Source organism: Chiloscyllium plagiosum, unplaced genomic scaffold (genome assembly GCF_037043375.1).
Source record: "Chiloscyllium plagiosum isolate Xiang-an unplaced genomic scaffold, Cpla_swu_hap1 HiC_scaffold_24, whole genome shotgun sequence".
Classification (NCBI taxonomy): Eukaryota; Metazoa; Chordata; class Chondrichthyes; order Orectolobiformes; family Hemiscylliidae; genus Chiloscyllium; species Chiloscyllium plagiosum.
Window position 1 is genome coordinate 1,600,815 of NW_028270162.1, and position 15,704 is coordinate 1,616,518.

General features: G+C 44.3%; 1 protein-coding gene across 1 annotated transcript in view; it reads right to left on the reverse strand.

The window, feature by feature from the left end:
- ddx55 (DEAD (Asp-Glu-Ala-Asp) box polypeptide 55) overlaps nt 1-13,385 on the reverse strand; it is a 35,831-nt gene extending 22,446 nt beyond the window's left edge. Inside the window, exons 1-7 of the mRNA XM_043692647.2 lie at nt 13,245-13,385; nt 11,602-11,652; nt 11,435-11,521; nt 7,319-7,410; nt 7,171-7,233; nt 4,707-4,856; nt 2,354-2,543 (exon numbers count right to left, since the gene is read on the reverse strand). Of these exons, the coding sequence (XP_043548582.2) occupies nt 2,354-2,543; nt 4,707-4,856; nt 7,171-7,233; nt 7,319-7,410; nt 11,435-11,521; nt 11,602-11,652; nt 13,245-13,346 (735 nt within the window). The 5' untranslated portion in view covers nt 13,347-13,385. The remainder of the gene's footprint in view (nt 1-2,353; nt 2,544-4,706; nt 4,857-7,170; nt 7,234-7,318; nt 7,411-11,434; nt 11,522-11,601; nt 11,653-13,244) is intronic.
- Between the last annotated feature and the right edge of the window lie 2,319 nt (nt 13,386-15,704).

Here is a 15,704-nt window from a genome sequence, read left to right on the forward strand (position 1 = left end):
CCATGGTGCTGAATCTCAGCTGAAACACCATGAACATGACTGAGAGAAAGATTTCCTTTAGAGACAAATTTACAAGGTCTTTGCCAGGATTGCAGGATTTGAGCTATAGGGAGAGGTTGAATACACAAGGGCTGGTTCACCCGGGGAACTGACAAGACTCTCAGGAATTGGCTGCGGCGATGGAGAGACTTACCTTGAAAGTTGCAGCTGCGATTGAGGAGATCCACGGGGTGATTCATGCCCAGGTGAACCTATTGCATCCATGCTGCAGAAGCAAGAGCAGGAGATCCAGGGCCTTGGGGTGAGGCTGGAGGTGGTGGAGGGTCGAACTAAGGCCTACCACCATCTTTGAGAGAAGCTAATATTTCCTTAAGAAGGGGAAGGTTCCTGAGGATTGTGCCTCATACAGGCCCATCTCTCTATTAAATTCAGATTTCAAAATTCTGTCCAAGATCCTTGCGCTGAGATTGGAAAGGGTGTTGCCCCATATTATTAAAGAGGACCAGAGAGGCTTTATATGGGGCCATAGGTCCTTTAATAATATTAGAAGGTTGCTGAATGTGGTCCAAGTTTGTCAGCAACGATCGATTCAGGCGTTGGTGATTTCCTTAGATACAGAGAAAGCATTTGACCGGGTGGAACGGCCGTATCTTTTTTTAATGTCTTAGAACAGGTTGGGTTGGTTGGAATCTTTGAGGAGAAAGTGAGGTCTGCAGATGCTGGAGATCAGAGATGGAAATGTGTTGCTGGAAAAGCGCAGCAGGTCAGGCAGCATCTAGGGAACAGGAGAATCGACGTTTCGGGCATTAGCCCTTCTTCAGGAATGGGTTGGTTGGAATCTTTGCTAGGTGGGTGGAGGTTTTATATCGCCACCTTCTGGCCGCAGTCATCACCAACGGGGTGAAGTCTAGGAGTTTTAGGATTGGTAGGGGTAGTCGGCAAGGCTGCCCCCTCTCATCATTGTTGTTTACGTTGGTGATAGAGCCGCCGGCAGAGGCCATTCGTCAGAACGTCCACGTAACCGCTCCAGAAGTAGGATCGAGGGCGCACAAGATTACACTGTATGCAGATGATGTCCTTCTATTTTTAATCGAACCAGATGACCTCCGTATCACATTTGATACAATGTATCAATTCATTTCGGGCTATTTCAGGATATAATGTTGTGGTTCTGTTCGCCAAGCTGGAAGTTTTTGTTGCAAACGTTTCGTCCCCTGGCTAGGCGACATCATCAGTGCTTGGGAGCCTCCTGCGAAGCACTTCTTTGATGGGAGAACACTCTAAAGTTCTCAATCTGTAACAGGGCATGCGCTACGCAGTTAAAAGTTCTGCACAGGGCTCATCTGGCACTAGACCATCTGGCGAAGTTTAAAAAAGGGGCATCTTCAGTGTGCCCTAAATTTAAAATAAGTGTAGGTACTCTTACCCATTGCTTCTGGACATGCCACAGGCTCAGTGTTTAGTAGAGCTCTGTGGCGGGAGAGATTGGGAAGGTATTGAGGGCTGAAGTCAAAGTAGACCCGATATCACTCCTCTCAGGTCTACCGAATTTACCATCTTTAGATAGGTATGGGAAGAAACTATTTAATATTCTTGCTTACTGTGCACAGAAGAATATTCTGATGAATTGGGTGTCTGAGAACCCGCTGGGCTTGCTGGGATGGCAGAAATTAATTATGGAGCACATTCCCTTGGACTTTTTCACAAACATGGTGCACCACACAACAGACCATTTTTATAAGACATGCAACCCTACTTGAGTTATTTGGATAAAGATTTATCAGTTATCTTAACTAGGGAGTTTGTTTAACCAGGATGATTAGATTTGTCAAGCCCTGGGCCCTGGAGGGGGTCTCCCGAGTTAACACGGGGATGTGTACAATGCCCCCGTTCTTTTGTTTGGGAGCCTTGCGCCGAGCATAGCTGTTTTGCATTTTGTGTTTTTTTCTTTTTTTTTTTGGTGTTGCTTTGCACAGTGTTAAGGTTTGCTTTGTATTATAGAGTAGGTTAATAGTTAGTAGATAGCAGTTGTATTGTAATTTGTGTTTTTTTTATTTTTATTATACTGATTTTTGTGATTCTTTTTCTATAATTTTATAAGTTAAACAAATTGCTAATAAATATATTTACAAAAATAAACATGTACAGAATTCAAGAAGGAATCAATCAAGATCAGATGATAGGGAAAGACGACAAACTTTGTACAGAAAGAAACCAAATACAAAAGCAACATGTTCAATACCTTCTCCTCAGTGCTGAGGAAAAATTAGGGGCAGGTGATCTGCTCAGACTAACAGCAAGCATTTCTTGCTCAAACAGCCTTGTAAGACTCATTCACATTCTCAAGTCTTACCATGTAATAGTTGTGCAGTTGGACTGGTGTTTTTTGGGGTCTGTCTGCTGCCACTCCTTTCTCCTTCACTGTGATCCGGACAGGGTTACGGAGTCCCGCTCGGACCAGATTCTCTATTTCCTGTGTCTGTGTGGCTGAGAAGAGGCCTGTTCTTCGCTGTTTTGGCAAAAACCCCAGGATAGCGTTCAGGCTGGTGTGTTAAAATGGAAAAGACACAAGTTTCATATGAAAGTGAAGCTTCATCACAATGTAGTCATGACAGTTAGTCATAGTAATGCATAACTGAGCAGCTTGGGCCTGAAAGGCAGACACATGGCGAGGGAACCAACAAGGAAAAACATCCTCACCAATCTGATTGTCGCAGGCCTATCTGTCCATGACAGCATTGATAAGAACGACCACCGCACAGTCCACATGGAGACAAATACCACCTTCCATTGTGCTATGCGAGATGGTGATAAATGGGACAGACTTCAAACAGATCGAGCAACTCAAAACTGGGCATCCATGAGGCGCTAAGGACCATCAACAGCAGCAGAATTGTACTGTAACCCCATAGTCCAGTATATCCTCACTCTAGCATTACCATCTAGCCAAGGAATCAACCCAGGAAGGCATACCAGGAGTAGCACCAGGCATGTGTGAAAATAAGGTGCCAACCTGGTGAAGCTAACAAACAGGTCGACTCGCAAGATAAACTATTACTTGCCGCTTATGCTGAGTTAAGCGATCCCACAACTATAGATTTGATCTAAACTCTACCATCCCATTAAATCTAACCAATCAACTAGCAGGAGGAAAAGGCTCCCACTAATATGCCCATCCTCAAAGGCAGAGCCCAATGCATTAGTACAAAAGGTAAGGCTAAGGTTTTCACACCCATCTTCAACCAGACATGTCGATAGATTTATGTAACCAAACAGATTCCCTTTGGTGAATAATTTAGGTTATTCACTTTGGTTTGGCAGGATGAATGGTAAATAGGAATGTGGAGCTGAAGGGCTTATGCCCGAAACGTCGACTCTCCTGCTCCTCAGATGCTGCCTGACCTGCTGTGCTTTTCCATTGCCACACATTTTGACTATGATCTCCAACATCTGCAGTCCTCCCTTTCTCACAGTCACAACACATCAGCCATGCCACCATCAAGTGGTAGAACTGGTTCAAGTAGTAGTATGGTCAACTCCTTCTCCTAATTCATATGTTTGTACAATTGAGAAGAGGTCAAACAGACGGAAGGGTTTCAAGTCCATGAACTATACAATGTACAAGTCAAGTTGTAAATAACAATCACAGCTGTGTTAGCATCGCCTCCTTTGAATCAGAAGCTTGTGCATCTGGATTCCACTTTGGAGCTGGGCACATACTCTAGCTAGTACTCCACTTCGGTGCAGAGGAAGTGTTAAACTGTTGGACGCATCACCTTTAAGGTGTCCTGTTAACGATACCTATATATCCCACAGCACCATTCAAAGAGTAGTGAAGGACAAATGCTCTTCCATAAATAATACAAAAGGGGAGGCAATGGCTTACTGGTATTATTGATGGGCTGTTAATCCAGAGACCCAGGTAATGTTCTGGAGACCTGGTTTGAATCTTGCCAAGGCAGATGGCGGAAAATGAATTCAATAAAAATCTGTAAATAATAGTCTAATGATGAGAAGGAATCCATTGTTAATTGTTGTAAAAACTTATCTGGTTCACTAATACCTTTTAGGGAAGGAAACTACCATACTGGTCTGGCCTACATGTAACTCCAGACCCAGAGCAATGTGGTTAACTCTTCATTGCCCTCTGGATGGGTCATAAATGCTGGCTTAGTTGGCAATGCCCTCATCCCGTGAATAAATCAAACAAAACCAATAAAATATTTTTGATTGATGCCACTGTGTAAGAACAGTTAGCTACATTTCCCAACAATATGAAATGAACCACTACAAAACAATACCGACCTGGTGTTTACGAGGTCCTGAAGCCAGAAAAGGCGCCGTATGAACACAAGTACTGTCAACGTCTACCTACCCCAGTATCAATGATGACACTTTAATTAGTGCCAAATTAGAGAGCTAACAGAAAAATCAGCTCTTTTAACTAATCTATGACATTTTTAGCCACAATTGGCCTGAACGAGTAGCACTTAAATAAAAGCCAAACAGCAAGCTTGTGCAACACAAGGTCCTTGAGAGCAACAGGGCAGTTGCATTAAAACAAGAGTGGAAATCTTCTAACCACAAAAGTCCCAGGTAATCCCAAAACTGGCAAAAATGTAACTGTTCTGTTGTTTGTTTCTTTACAGAGAAGTTCATTCCTGGATCATTTTCCTTCCTCCTTAAAACACTTCTGCAGTGGTTACCTGGCTTCAAACCCCATCTCCAGCAACCTGTCAGCCTCGTCCAGTACCAACACTTCCAGGGTCTTCACACAACTGGCAAAGTCCAGACCATCAGACCGCCGCCTGAACATGTCCTCTAAACGGCCAGGGGTGCCCACAACAATGTTCCCTCTGTCAAAAAGACAAGAATCAAACTTTTAGTTACTTCCATTGAAAGATAAACATTTCCTCTGTTTATCAAATTACCTCATCATTCCACTTTCTTCAAAAGCTGCAGCTTGCATATCTCATCAGAGTCAGAAAGCCCCACTCTTGAAGATGTAGGTCAATGACGGAGGGAGTGCTCTGGTGACACTGGGACTTTTAAGCTTCTAAATAGGCATTAAATCAAGGCCCAACCTACACACTTAGGTGGCCAGAGGAGATTCCATTGAGCATGTGTTGGGGTAAGGACAAGGATAGGCCCTGGAACACAATGGACAATTTCTCAAGTATGACAGCCATTATTTTCTCTCCGCTAATGTCCTTCGATTGTTTAGTTGCTAAGCAGCCCAGCCTAATTCACACACCTACCTGATTTGACTGATTTCATTCCAAATTTCAAGTCCTCAATCAGTACCACAAGACAGTGCAATTTCTCTGTGAGTGATTCAACTTCTTTAAAAAGTTCATTCATAGGATGAGGGCATCGCTGGATGGGCCAGCATTTATTATCTGTCCCGAGCTGCCATTCAGATGGTGGTGAGCAACATTCTTGAACTACTGCAGTCCATGTGGTGTCAGAACACAATGGTGTCATAAGGGAGGGAATTCCAGGATTTTGACACAACGTAACTGAAGGAATGGTGATATATTTCTGAGTCAGGATGGCGTGTAGTGGTGGGGCAGGTGATGTTCCCATTTACCTGCTAAACCTAACCCTTGCCATTCTTGATAGTAAAGGTCATGGGTTTGGAAAGTCCTGTCTAAGCAGCTTTGGTGAATTTCCGCAATACGGTTTCCTCCCACAGTCCAAAGATGTGCAGGTCAGGTGAATTGGCCATGCTGAATTGCCCGTAGTGTTAGGTAAGGGGTAAATGTAGGGGTATGGGTGGGTTGCGCTTCGGCGGGGCGGTGTGGACTTGTTGGGCCGAAGGGCCTGTTTCCACACTGTAAGTAATCTAATCTAATCTAATCTAAACATTGCACTGCAGCTACTTAGCAGTGATATTGAAGGTTGTGGATGTTTACGGACGTGGTGCCAAACAAGCAAACTGCTTTGTCCTGGATGGTGTCAGGCTTCTTGAGTGTTGCTGAAGCTGCACCCATCCAGGCAAATGGGGAGCATTCAATCACATTCCTGATTATGCCTTGTGGACAGGCTTTGGGGAGTCAGGAGGGGAGTCAATCGCTTCCCTATTCTTAGCTTCTGACCTATTCATCACCACTGTATTTAAATGGCTGGTCCAGTTGAGTTTCTGGTCAATGGTAAATCCCCAGGTTTTTGACAGGAGGAGATTCAGAGGATGGTAACACCATTGAATGTCAAGAGACAGTAGTTATATTCTGTCTTGTTGGACATGGTCATAGTCTGGCATTTGTGTGGTGTGAATGTTACTTGCCATTTTTTAGCCCAAGCCTGGATATTGTCCAGATTTTTTAGCATTTGAACATGGATTGCTTCAATAACTGAGGAGTCGTGAACGGTGCTGAACATTATGCTCACCTTATGATGGAGGGAAGGTAATTGATGAAGCAACTGAAGGAGGTTGGGCTACTGATGTTATGAAAAAATTGACAAAAGTCAATGGACATGGTTTATTTGGACTTTTAGAAAGCTTTTGATAAAGTCCCCCTACAGCAGGTTGGTTAGCATCACACCATATGGGATAGGAAATAATATACTGGCATGGATTAATGATTGGCTAACAGACTGAAAACAGAGTGAGAATTAGTTGATCATTCTTACATTACTTAGTTGTGACCAGTGGAAGTACCACAAGGCCCAGTACTTGTGTCCCAACCTTTTGCAACACATATTCAATAATTAAGAATTGAGGATGAACATTTTCAGGAGAATTTGGACAGGCTTAAATGATCATTCAAGAACATAGCAGACAGAATATAATGCAGAAAAATCTGAGGTTATCTGTTTTGATGGGAGATTCAGATGTGCAGAGTATTTCTTAAATGGCGAGGGGTATGAAAACGTAGATATGCAATATGTCACTAAATGTTAACATGCAGGTGTGTAAAGGGTTAAGAGGAAAATGTGGGTACAAAGCAGTGAAATGTTTGATCAGTCATGATAGTATTAGGTGACAGAAGTAGTTTGAAAGGCTGAATGGCCGACTCATGCTCTTGTGTTCCGATTCATCACCAAAATAACAGATCAACTAAAAAATGAGCTGAAAGATTGAAATAATACAATGGCAGATTCGAAAAGACCCTCTGATCTGCTCTCCTGTCAATGAACCAACAACAGCAGAGTGGGGTCCACACTTACCCCTGCTTCTTGAACTTCTTAACGTCTTTCATCGGATTGTTCCCACCAATGAAAATAATCTGTCTGAACACAAAACGTAAAATTTATTAAATCTATCACAAGGAATACTTTCTTATATGCAATATACATTCACCGTATCCAAACTGACCTGAACTGTGGGAAATGCACCAAGAACTGTCTGATCACTTCATCAATTTGGATAGCAAGCTCTCGTGTTGGAGTAATAATGAGTGCACCAACCTAAATGCAGTAGGATAAAGATTACTCTTCAGAATTTATATGTAGCACTTTCCATAACAAGTACAAAAGTCAAGTGAAGTTCTATTTTCAAGTGCACGACTATTATAATGTAGGAAAACAAGATAGGTCTTTGCATGGCTTTCAACGTTATGATAAAATACATATCTTTCACATCAACGTTCTCGAAGCTTGGACATTTGGACCAGACTTGTCCCAAATGACTGTGAATTGCAACAGTAACTGTGAATTCTCTGGGTCTTGAGTAGGGCTGATGCTTCACTAATGTCTCTTTGGAGAGGAAATCTGTCATCCCTACATGGTTAAACCTACATGAGATTCATAACAGCCCTTTAAAAAGGCCTTGTCAAGTACTCAATAAGACAGCTCACAGGAAATTAGAGCTGAACAATAAATACTGATTTCATCATCAATACCCACGCCCAGAGAATGAAACCACAGGTCAGAAGAATGGGGGTAGCACGTTGATAAGGCCTTGAAGGTGGTAAATAGGATTGCTGTTTTTACATCCAGAGAATTAAATACAAAATATTACACAGCCATTAGGTAGTTCAGTTTTATACATAAGTAAAGGAAGGATATAAAAGCAAGAGGGGGCTGTGGTGGTGCAGCAATAGAGTGCTTACATCTGGACCAAAGGGATTGAGTTAAAGTCCCACTTACCCCAGAGATGTATCATAGCACACCTGAACGTTTTGATTTAAAAAACCATAAAAGTAACAAATAAAAAGTAAATTCATAAGACCATAAGACATAGGAGTGGAAGTAAGGCCATTCGGCCCATCAAGTCCACTCCGCCATTCAATCATGGCTGATGCGCATTTCAGCTCCACTTACCAGCGTTCTCCCCGTAGCCCTTAATTCCTCGAGACAACAAGAATCTATCAATCTCGGCCTTGAAGACATTTAGCGTCCCGGCTTCCACTGCACTCCGTGGCAATGAATTCCACAGGCCCACCACTCTCTGGCTGAAGAAATGCCTCCGCATTTCTGTTCTGAAATGACCCCCTCTAATTCTAAGGCTGTGTCCACGGGTCCTAGTCTCCTCGTTTAACTGAAACAATTTCCTAGCATCCACCTTTTCCAAGCCATGTATTATTTTGTACGTCTCTATTAAGTCTCCCCTTAATCTTCTAAACTCCAACGAATACAATCCCAGTATCCTCAGCCGTTCCTCATATGTTAGACCTGTCATTCCAGGGATCATCCGTGTGAATCTCCGCTGGACACGTTCCAGTGCCAGTATGTCCTTCCTGAGGTGTGGGGACCAAAACTGGACACAGTACTCCAAATGGGGCCTAACCAGAGCTTTATAAAGTCTTAGTAGTACATCTCTGCTTTTATATTCCAACCCTCTTGAGATAAGAGACAACATTGCATTCGCTTTCTTAATCACGGACTCAACCTGCATGTTTACCTTTAGAGAATCCTGGACTAGCACTCCCAGATCCCTTTGTGCTTTGGCTTTATTAATTTTCTCACCATTTAGAAAGTAGTCTATGCTTTTATTCTTTTTGCCAAAGTGCAAGACCTCGCACTTGCTCACGTTAAATTCCATCAGCCATTTCCTGGACCACTCTCCCAACCTGTCAAGATCCTTCTGCAGCCGCCCCACTTCCTCAGTACTACCTGCCTGTCCACCTAACTTCGTATCATCGGCAAACTTCGCTAGAATGCCCCTGGTTCCCTCATCCAAATCGTTAATATATAATGCGAACAGCTGTGGCCCCAGCACCGAACCCTGCGGGACACCGCTCGTCACCGGCTGCCATTCTGAAAAAGAACCTTTTATCCCAACTCTCTGCCTTCTGTTAGACAGCCAATCCTCAATCCATCCCAGCAGCTCACCTCGAACACCATGGGCCCTCACCTTGCTCAGCAGCCTCCCGTGTGGCACCTTATCAAAGGCCTTTTGAAAGTCTAGATAGACCACATCCACTGGGTTTCCCTGGTCTAACCTACTTGTTACCTCTTCAAAAAATTCCAACAGGTTTGTCAGGCATGACCTCCCTTTACTAAATCCATGTTGACTTGTTCTAATCAGACTCTGCTCTTCCAAGAATTTAGAAACCTCATCCTTAATGATGGATTCTAGAATTTTACCAACAACCGAGGTTAAGCTGATTGGCCTATAATTTTCCATCTTTTGCCTTGATCCTTTCTTGAACAAGGGGGTTACAACAGCCATCTTCCAATCATCCGGGACCTTTCCTGACTCCAGTGACTCTTGAAAGATCTCAACCAATGCCTCTGCTATTTCCTCAGCCACCTCTCTCAGAACTCTAGGGTGTATCCCATCGGGGCCAGGAGATTTATCAATTTTAAGACTTTTTAACTTTTCTATCACTATCTCTTTCGTAATGGCAACCATACTCAACTCAGCCCCGTGACACCCTTTAATTTTTGGGATATTACTCATGTCTTCCACTGTGAAGACTGACGCAACGTACTTGTTAAGTTCTCCTGCTATTTCCTTATCTCCCATCACTAGGCTTCCTGCATCAGTTTGAAGTGGCCCAATGTCTACTTTTGCCTGTCGTTTGTTTCTTATGTACTGAAAGAAACTTTTACTATTATTTCTAATATTACTGGCTAGCCTACCTTCATATTTGATCCTCTCCTTTCTTATTACACTCTTTGTTATCCTCTGTTTGCTTTTGTATCCCTCCCAATCTTCTGATTTCCCACTGTTCTTAGCCACTTTATAGGATCTCTCTTTTTCTTTAATACATTTCCTGACTTCCTTTGTCAGCCAAGGTTGTCTAATCCCTCCCCGGTTAATCTTTCTTTTCTTGGGAATGAACCTCTGTACAATTCACTAGGATTTCTGAAACATTATAGGGAATTGAGGGGGGTCTGATGTAATTGAGAAGTTAGGATTTTCTCACTTGAGCTGAGGTTAATTTTTAAGATTATGGTGGGTTCTAATCAGATAAATATTTTTAAAAAGCTTCACTGGACAGTGAGATGGAAACCACAGGCTTAATTTTAAGATCATCACAAACAAATTACAGGAAGGTTAGAAAACCTGAAGCTGGCTAAAATATTAAGTTATCTGCAGGATTGCTGTTTTCCCAATCCAGACATTCGTTTGGAGAGTAATTGTATGGTTTCTAGTCCATGTTAGATGATATGAGAGGATTACAGGAATTGAGCAGAAGGGTGGGATTGGACTGGGTGGGAGATGGAATAGCCCAGAGTGTAATGCCAAGGTCAGAATAAACACACAGCCAAATCATTCAGCTAGCCTAGAGAAAGGTAAGATCCCACGTGTTAATAAGCATCAAAGCAAATATCTACATGATTCTTAATTCTCATAATAGGGATCATTAACCCTCATTCCTGTTTACCAAGCTTTCCCTGCAGAGACAGAACCATAAAGACCAGAGCCTGGTCTCCAGTGTGGACTGTTAGCTGATAAATGACGCAGCGGCAATCAGGATTTCAGCCTCCCTCAACCAGGGAGACAAAAATCTGACCAGAATACCGTCAACTTGCAGTGTTGGATGAGACAGTCTGTGCTCAAGCTCATCTCCAGTGATATCGGGAGGAGCTGCAGCCTACATTATATTTAGAAACAAAAAGATGTAGAAGAGCAAACAAAAAAAATTAGGTTTTCTTTAACACCTTTCAACCCCTCTAATGGGATTTACAGCCCATTGCTTACTTTTGAAGTGTAGTCACTGCTGTAGGGAACATGGAGTCAATTTACACGCAACAAGATCCCACAACCAGCAATGAAAGTGACACATTTTTGTCATTTTGATCAAAATATCATCTAACATTTCATCTGAAAGGCAGACAATGCAGAATTCATTTAGAGCTGTAGTGCAGCCTGGACTATAGGCCCTGGGTGCTGAGAGAATGAATCGAGTAATGCTTCCCTTGCTAAGTAACATTCCCTAAAACTAAAGGCCAAGTAATACCACAATGCAATTTCAAACATTAAATTCAAATATTTATTTTACAAAACACAGAAAGGGATAAATCTCCATCAGAAACGAACCTGCAGGTTCTTTAACTTCTCCTCCCGTTTTAGAAGAATTTCCAAAATAGGAATGACAAAAGCCAAGGTTTTCCCACTGCCGGTTACCTGAGTTAAAGTAATACTGAAGATTATCACATGGCAGCTGAATATTGAACCAATACCAGAGACAGAATTAGATAACTTACAGCTTCTGCTGCTACATCCTTGTTGCTCATAAACAGAGGGATTGTTGCAGACTGCAAGAAAACACACAGATAGTAGAGTTATATCTGATAATAGGGTTATGTATCACTTCTGAAGACATGGACATTCTCAGGTATTTCACGTCAGTATTGGATTTAGCACTGGTGTCAACACTGGAATTCCTTTTATAAACCTAACCACCTCCTTCCCCCTAAAGAGACTCCTCAAAGCCTATTCTGATGAAATCAATCTTCATTTGACTTAGTTCGAGGCAGCTTAGAACACTTTACTACGTTAAGAATGCTATCTAAATGCTACCATTGTTACTCTCCGAAGTCTGTTCAAATTTGATTCCCTTAGTTTGGTGGAATTTCTCATTGAGATACCGAACTGTGAGTACTTTAACGTTTGGGCAGTGAAGGTGTTTGGTTAAGTTGATTTGTTGCACAGCTGACGTTCTAGACAGTTTCAGGCTGACAGCTTTTCAACAGCAGTTTCAAAGGAAAGCTGTTTATTAACAACTTAAACTTAATGAAAGTTAGTCTGGAAACTGAAACACGAGGATTCAAAGGTTCCCAGGTTTGATTCAAAGAAGTACAACATGAAAGGCAATCCAGCCATCATGAGCTAGTTCTTCAACTGAAAATACTTTGAATTAATTTCCACAGACAGGCATTTCTGTGCTGGAAAAGTGACTCCAGGATAGTGCATTGCTCCCCCCTAGCGCCAAGGTATGCTAAATCACAAAGTGGCTGGAAGACATTCCTTTTGCAAGGAGGAACCAGAGCTTGTGGGTCTCTTCTGGCACCAACAACATAGATAAGGAACTAGCAAGAGACTGAAAAGTAGGACTTCTAAGGCAGTAGTCTCAAGATTACTCCAAGTAAGATATGCTTGAGAGAAGAGAAAGTGGAAGATTGAATGAATGAACTCTTGGCTGGAAAAATGGCACAGGAAGGAGGGCTTCAGATTTCTGGGGCCCTGGGCCCTGAACAAGCAAGAACAACCATACTAGGAACAAGAACATCATCTCAGGTAGTGAGGTTCATCAGGCTGATACCCGGGATGGTGGGGCTGTTGTCTGAGGACATCCGGCTTGTACTGTCTTGAATGGGGAGAAACAGAGGTCTGCAGATGCTGGAGATCAGAGCTGAAAATGTGTTGCTGGAAAAGCGCAGCAGGTCAGGCAGCATCCAAGGAGCAGGAGAATCGACGTTTCGGGCATAAGCCCTTCTTCAGGAATGAGAGGATAGAAAATCTAAAAATAAGAGAGTGCCAAAACAAGAGGAATACTTACCTTGACGGGTCTGGAACTAAGGAAGACAGTCTTAGCATTAAAAAGGCACTCACTTAGGACCGAGATAAGGAGGAATTTCTTCACTGAGGGTTATCTTTGGAATTCTCAACTTCATCGAGTAGGTTCAAGTCAGAAATTGTTGGATTTCCAGTTACTAATGGTATCAAGGAATACCGGATAGTACATGACGGAATTGATGAGTACAATCAGCCACGGTCTAGACAAACGGAAAGAGCGAAGGGCTGAATGGCCTCCTCCTCGCCCGTCCCGTCCCCAGCCGAGCCGGGTTGTGCTGCGGATCCGCCTCACCGACACTCGGGCCCCAGCTGCCCTCGCCCCCGGGGTTACCTGCACCGGAGTCATGTGAGTGAAGCGGAGCTCTCGGATTGTCTGTAAAACCCGCGGGTGGAGCTTATTCGCCATCGTCTCCCAGTCGCCTGGATCCGCCATCTTCCTCTTGCACCGGCCGCCGGTCCGTCACCATCCCCCGTCCCGCTCCTTGTTCCGGTCCGTCACCCTCTACCCGCCCCGCTCCTTGTTCCGGTCCGTCACCCTCTACCCGCCCCGCTCCTTGTTCCGGTCCGTCACCCTCTACCCGCCCCGCTCCTTGTTCCGGTCCGTCACCCTCTACCCGCCCCGCTCCTTGTTCCGGTCCGTCACCCTTTACCCGCCCCGCTCCTTGTTCCGGTCCGTCACCATCCCCCGCCCCGCTCCTTGTTCCGGTCCGTCACCGTCCCCCGCCCCGCTCCTTGTTCCGATCCGTCAATGTCCCCCGCCCCGCTCCTTGTTCCGGTCCGTCACCCTCTACCCGCCCCGCTCCTTGTTCCGGTCCGTCACCCTCTACCCGCCCCGCTCCTTGTTCCGGTCCGTCACCCTCTACCCGCCCCGCTCCTTGTTCCGGTCCGTCACCGTCCCCCGCCCCGCTCCTTGTTCCGGTCCGTCACCCTCTACGCGGCCCGCTCCTTGTTCCGGTCCGTCACCCTCTACCCGCCCCGCTCTTTGTTCCGGTCCGTCACCCTCTACGCGGCCCGCTCCTTGTTCCGGTCCGTCACCCTCTAACCGCCCCTCCGGCCCGCTCCCTGTTCTGGTCCGTCAACCTCTACCCGCCCCGCCGGCCCGCTCCTTGTTCCGGTCCGTCACCCTCTACCCCCCCCCCCCCCCGCCAGCCTACTCTTTGGTTCCGCGTTACTTTCCGCAGGGGCGCTGTTGTCCCTGGAATTGAGGGAGTGTTGGTTCCATTAGTCCTTGAAGCTTTAATTCAACTGTTTTATTTTAATTCAAATACTAACGGTCGCAGTGATTGGGTATTAAGGGGCAAGATATACTGAATACAATAAATGCTGGAGATCACTGAGGGTCAGGCAGCATCCACGGAGAGAGCAAGCTAATAGTTCGAGTCCAAATCAGAGCTGAAGATATAGTTCTTAGGTCTACATGAATCAAATCGTATATGGAGAAAGCGGAATCAGGGTACTGAGTTGCACGTTGAATGGCAGAGCAGACTCTTAAGGGCTGAATGACCTATTCCTGCTTCCTATGTCTCTATATGATCCAACATATGATTCTTCTGCTGGTAAAATATAGTTTGTTTCCCCTCTGGTCACTGTATTTATCTGCAAGTGTCCAGGTGCTACATTAGCATCTTTGGATAGGTTCGGTCACATCTGCAGCACCACAAATGCAGTAGACATATAGAGCCAGGAGGGAGAAGGTTGTAAATATTTTTATATCAACCTGTTCAGACATGTTGTGTCCACATCACGTACAGATGAGACTTGACCCCAGGCATATTTGGGCCAGAGGTAGGAGATTGTATACTGCCACATTGGGACTGTGGTAGGAAGTTTGAGAAAATTCCAAGGGGAAAGCAAACCTAACATTGTCCTTATAAATCTAACTCACAAATGCCTCCAGTCACCATACTCAAGCCATCTTCATATGGAGAACACCATCCATTATATTGAGTTGCATTATCACCATGCAAGTTGGACAGATTTAGAACAGCTGTAGCTGCTGAAAACTGTACAGATGAGTTGAGAACCATAGATTGGTTGACTTACACTTCTCATTGAACACATCAAGACCAGCACCAGGTGTATTTAAAACGAACAAAGAAAATTTACAGCCCAGGAACAGGCCCTTTGGCCCTTCAAGCCTGAGCCAATCCAAATCCACTGTCTAAACCTGTCACCCAATTCCTAAGCATCTGTATCCCTCTGCTCCCCACCTACCCATGCATCTGTCCAGACGCATCTTAAATGAATCTACCATGCCTGCCTCTACCACTTCTGCTGGCAACGTGTTCCAGACGCCCACCACCCTCTGTGTGAAGTACTTGTCCCATGTATCCCCCTTAAACATTCCACTTCTCATCTTGAAAGAGTGACCTCTCGTTATTGAATCCTTCACCCTGGGAAAGAGCTTATCTCTATCCACCCTGTCTATACCCTTTATGATTTTGTAAACCTCAATCAGATCCCCCCTCAATCTCCTTTTTTCTAATGAAAATAAACCTAACCTACTCAACCTCTCTTCATAGCTAGCGTCTTCCATTCCAGGCAACATCCTTGTAAACCTTCTCTGCACCCTCTCCAAAGCGTCCACATCCTTTTTGCAATGTGGCAACCAGAACCATACAAAGTATTCTAAATGCGGCTGAACCAATGTCTTGTACAATTTTAACATGACTTGCCAGCTCTTATACTCAATACCCCGTCCAGTGAAGGCAAGCATACTATATGCCTTCTTGACCACTCTATCCACTTGTGCAGCAACCTTCAGGGTACAATGGACCTGCACTCCCAGATC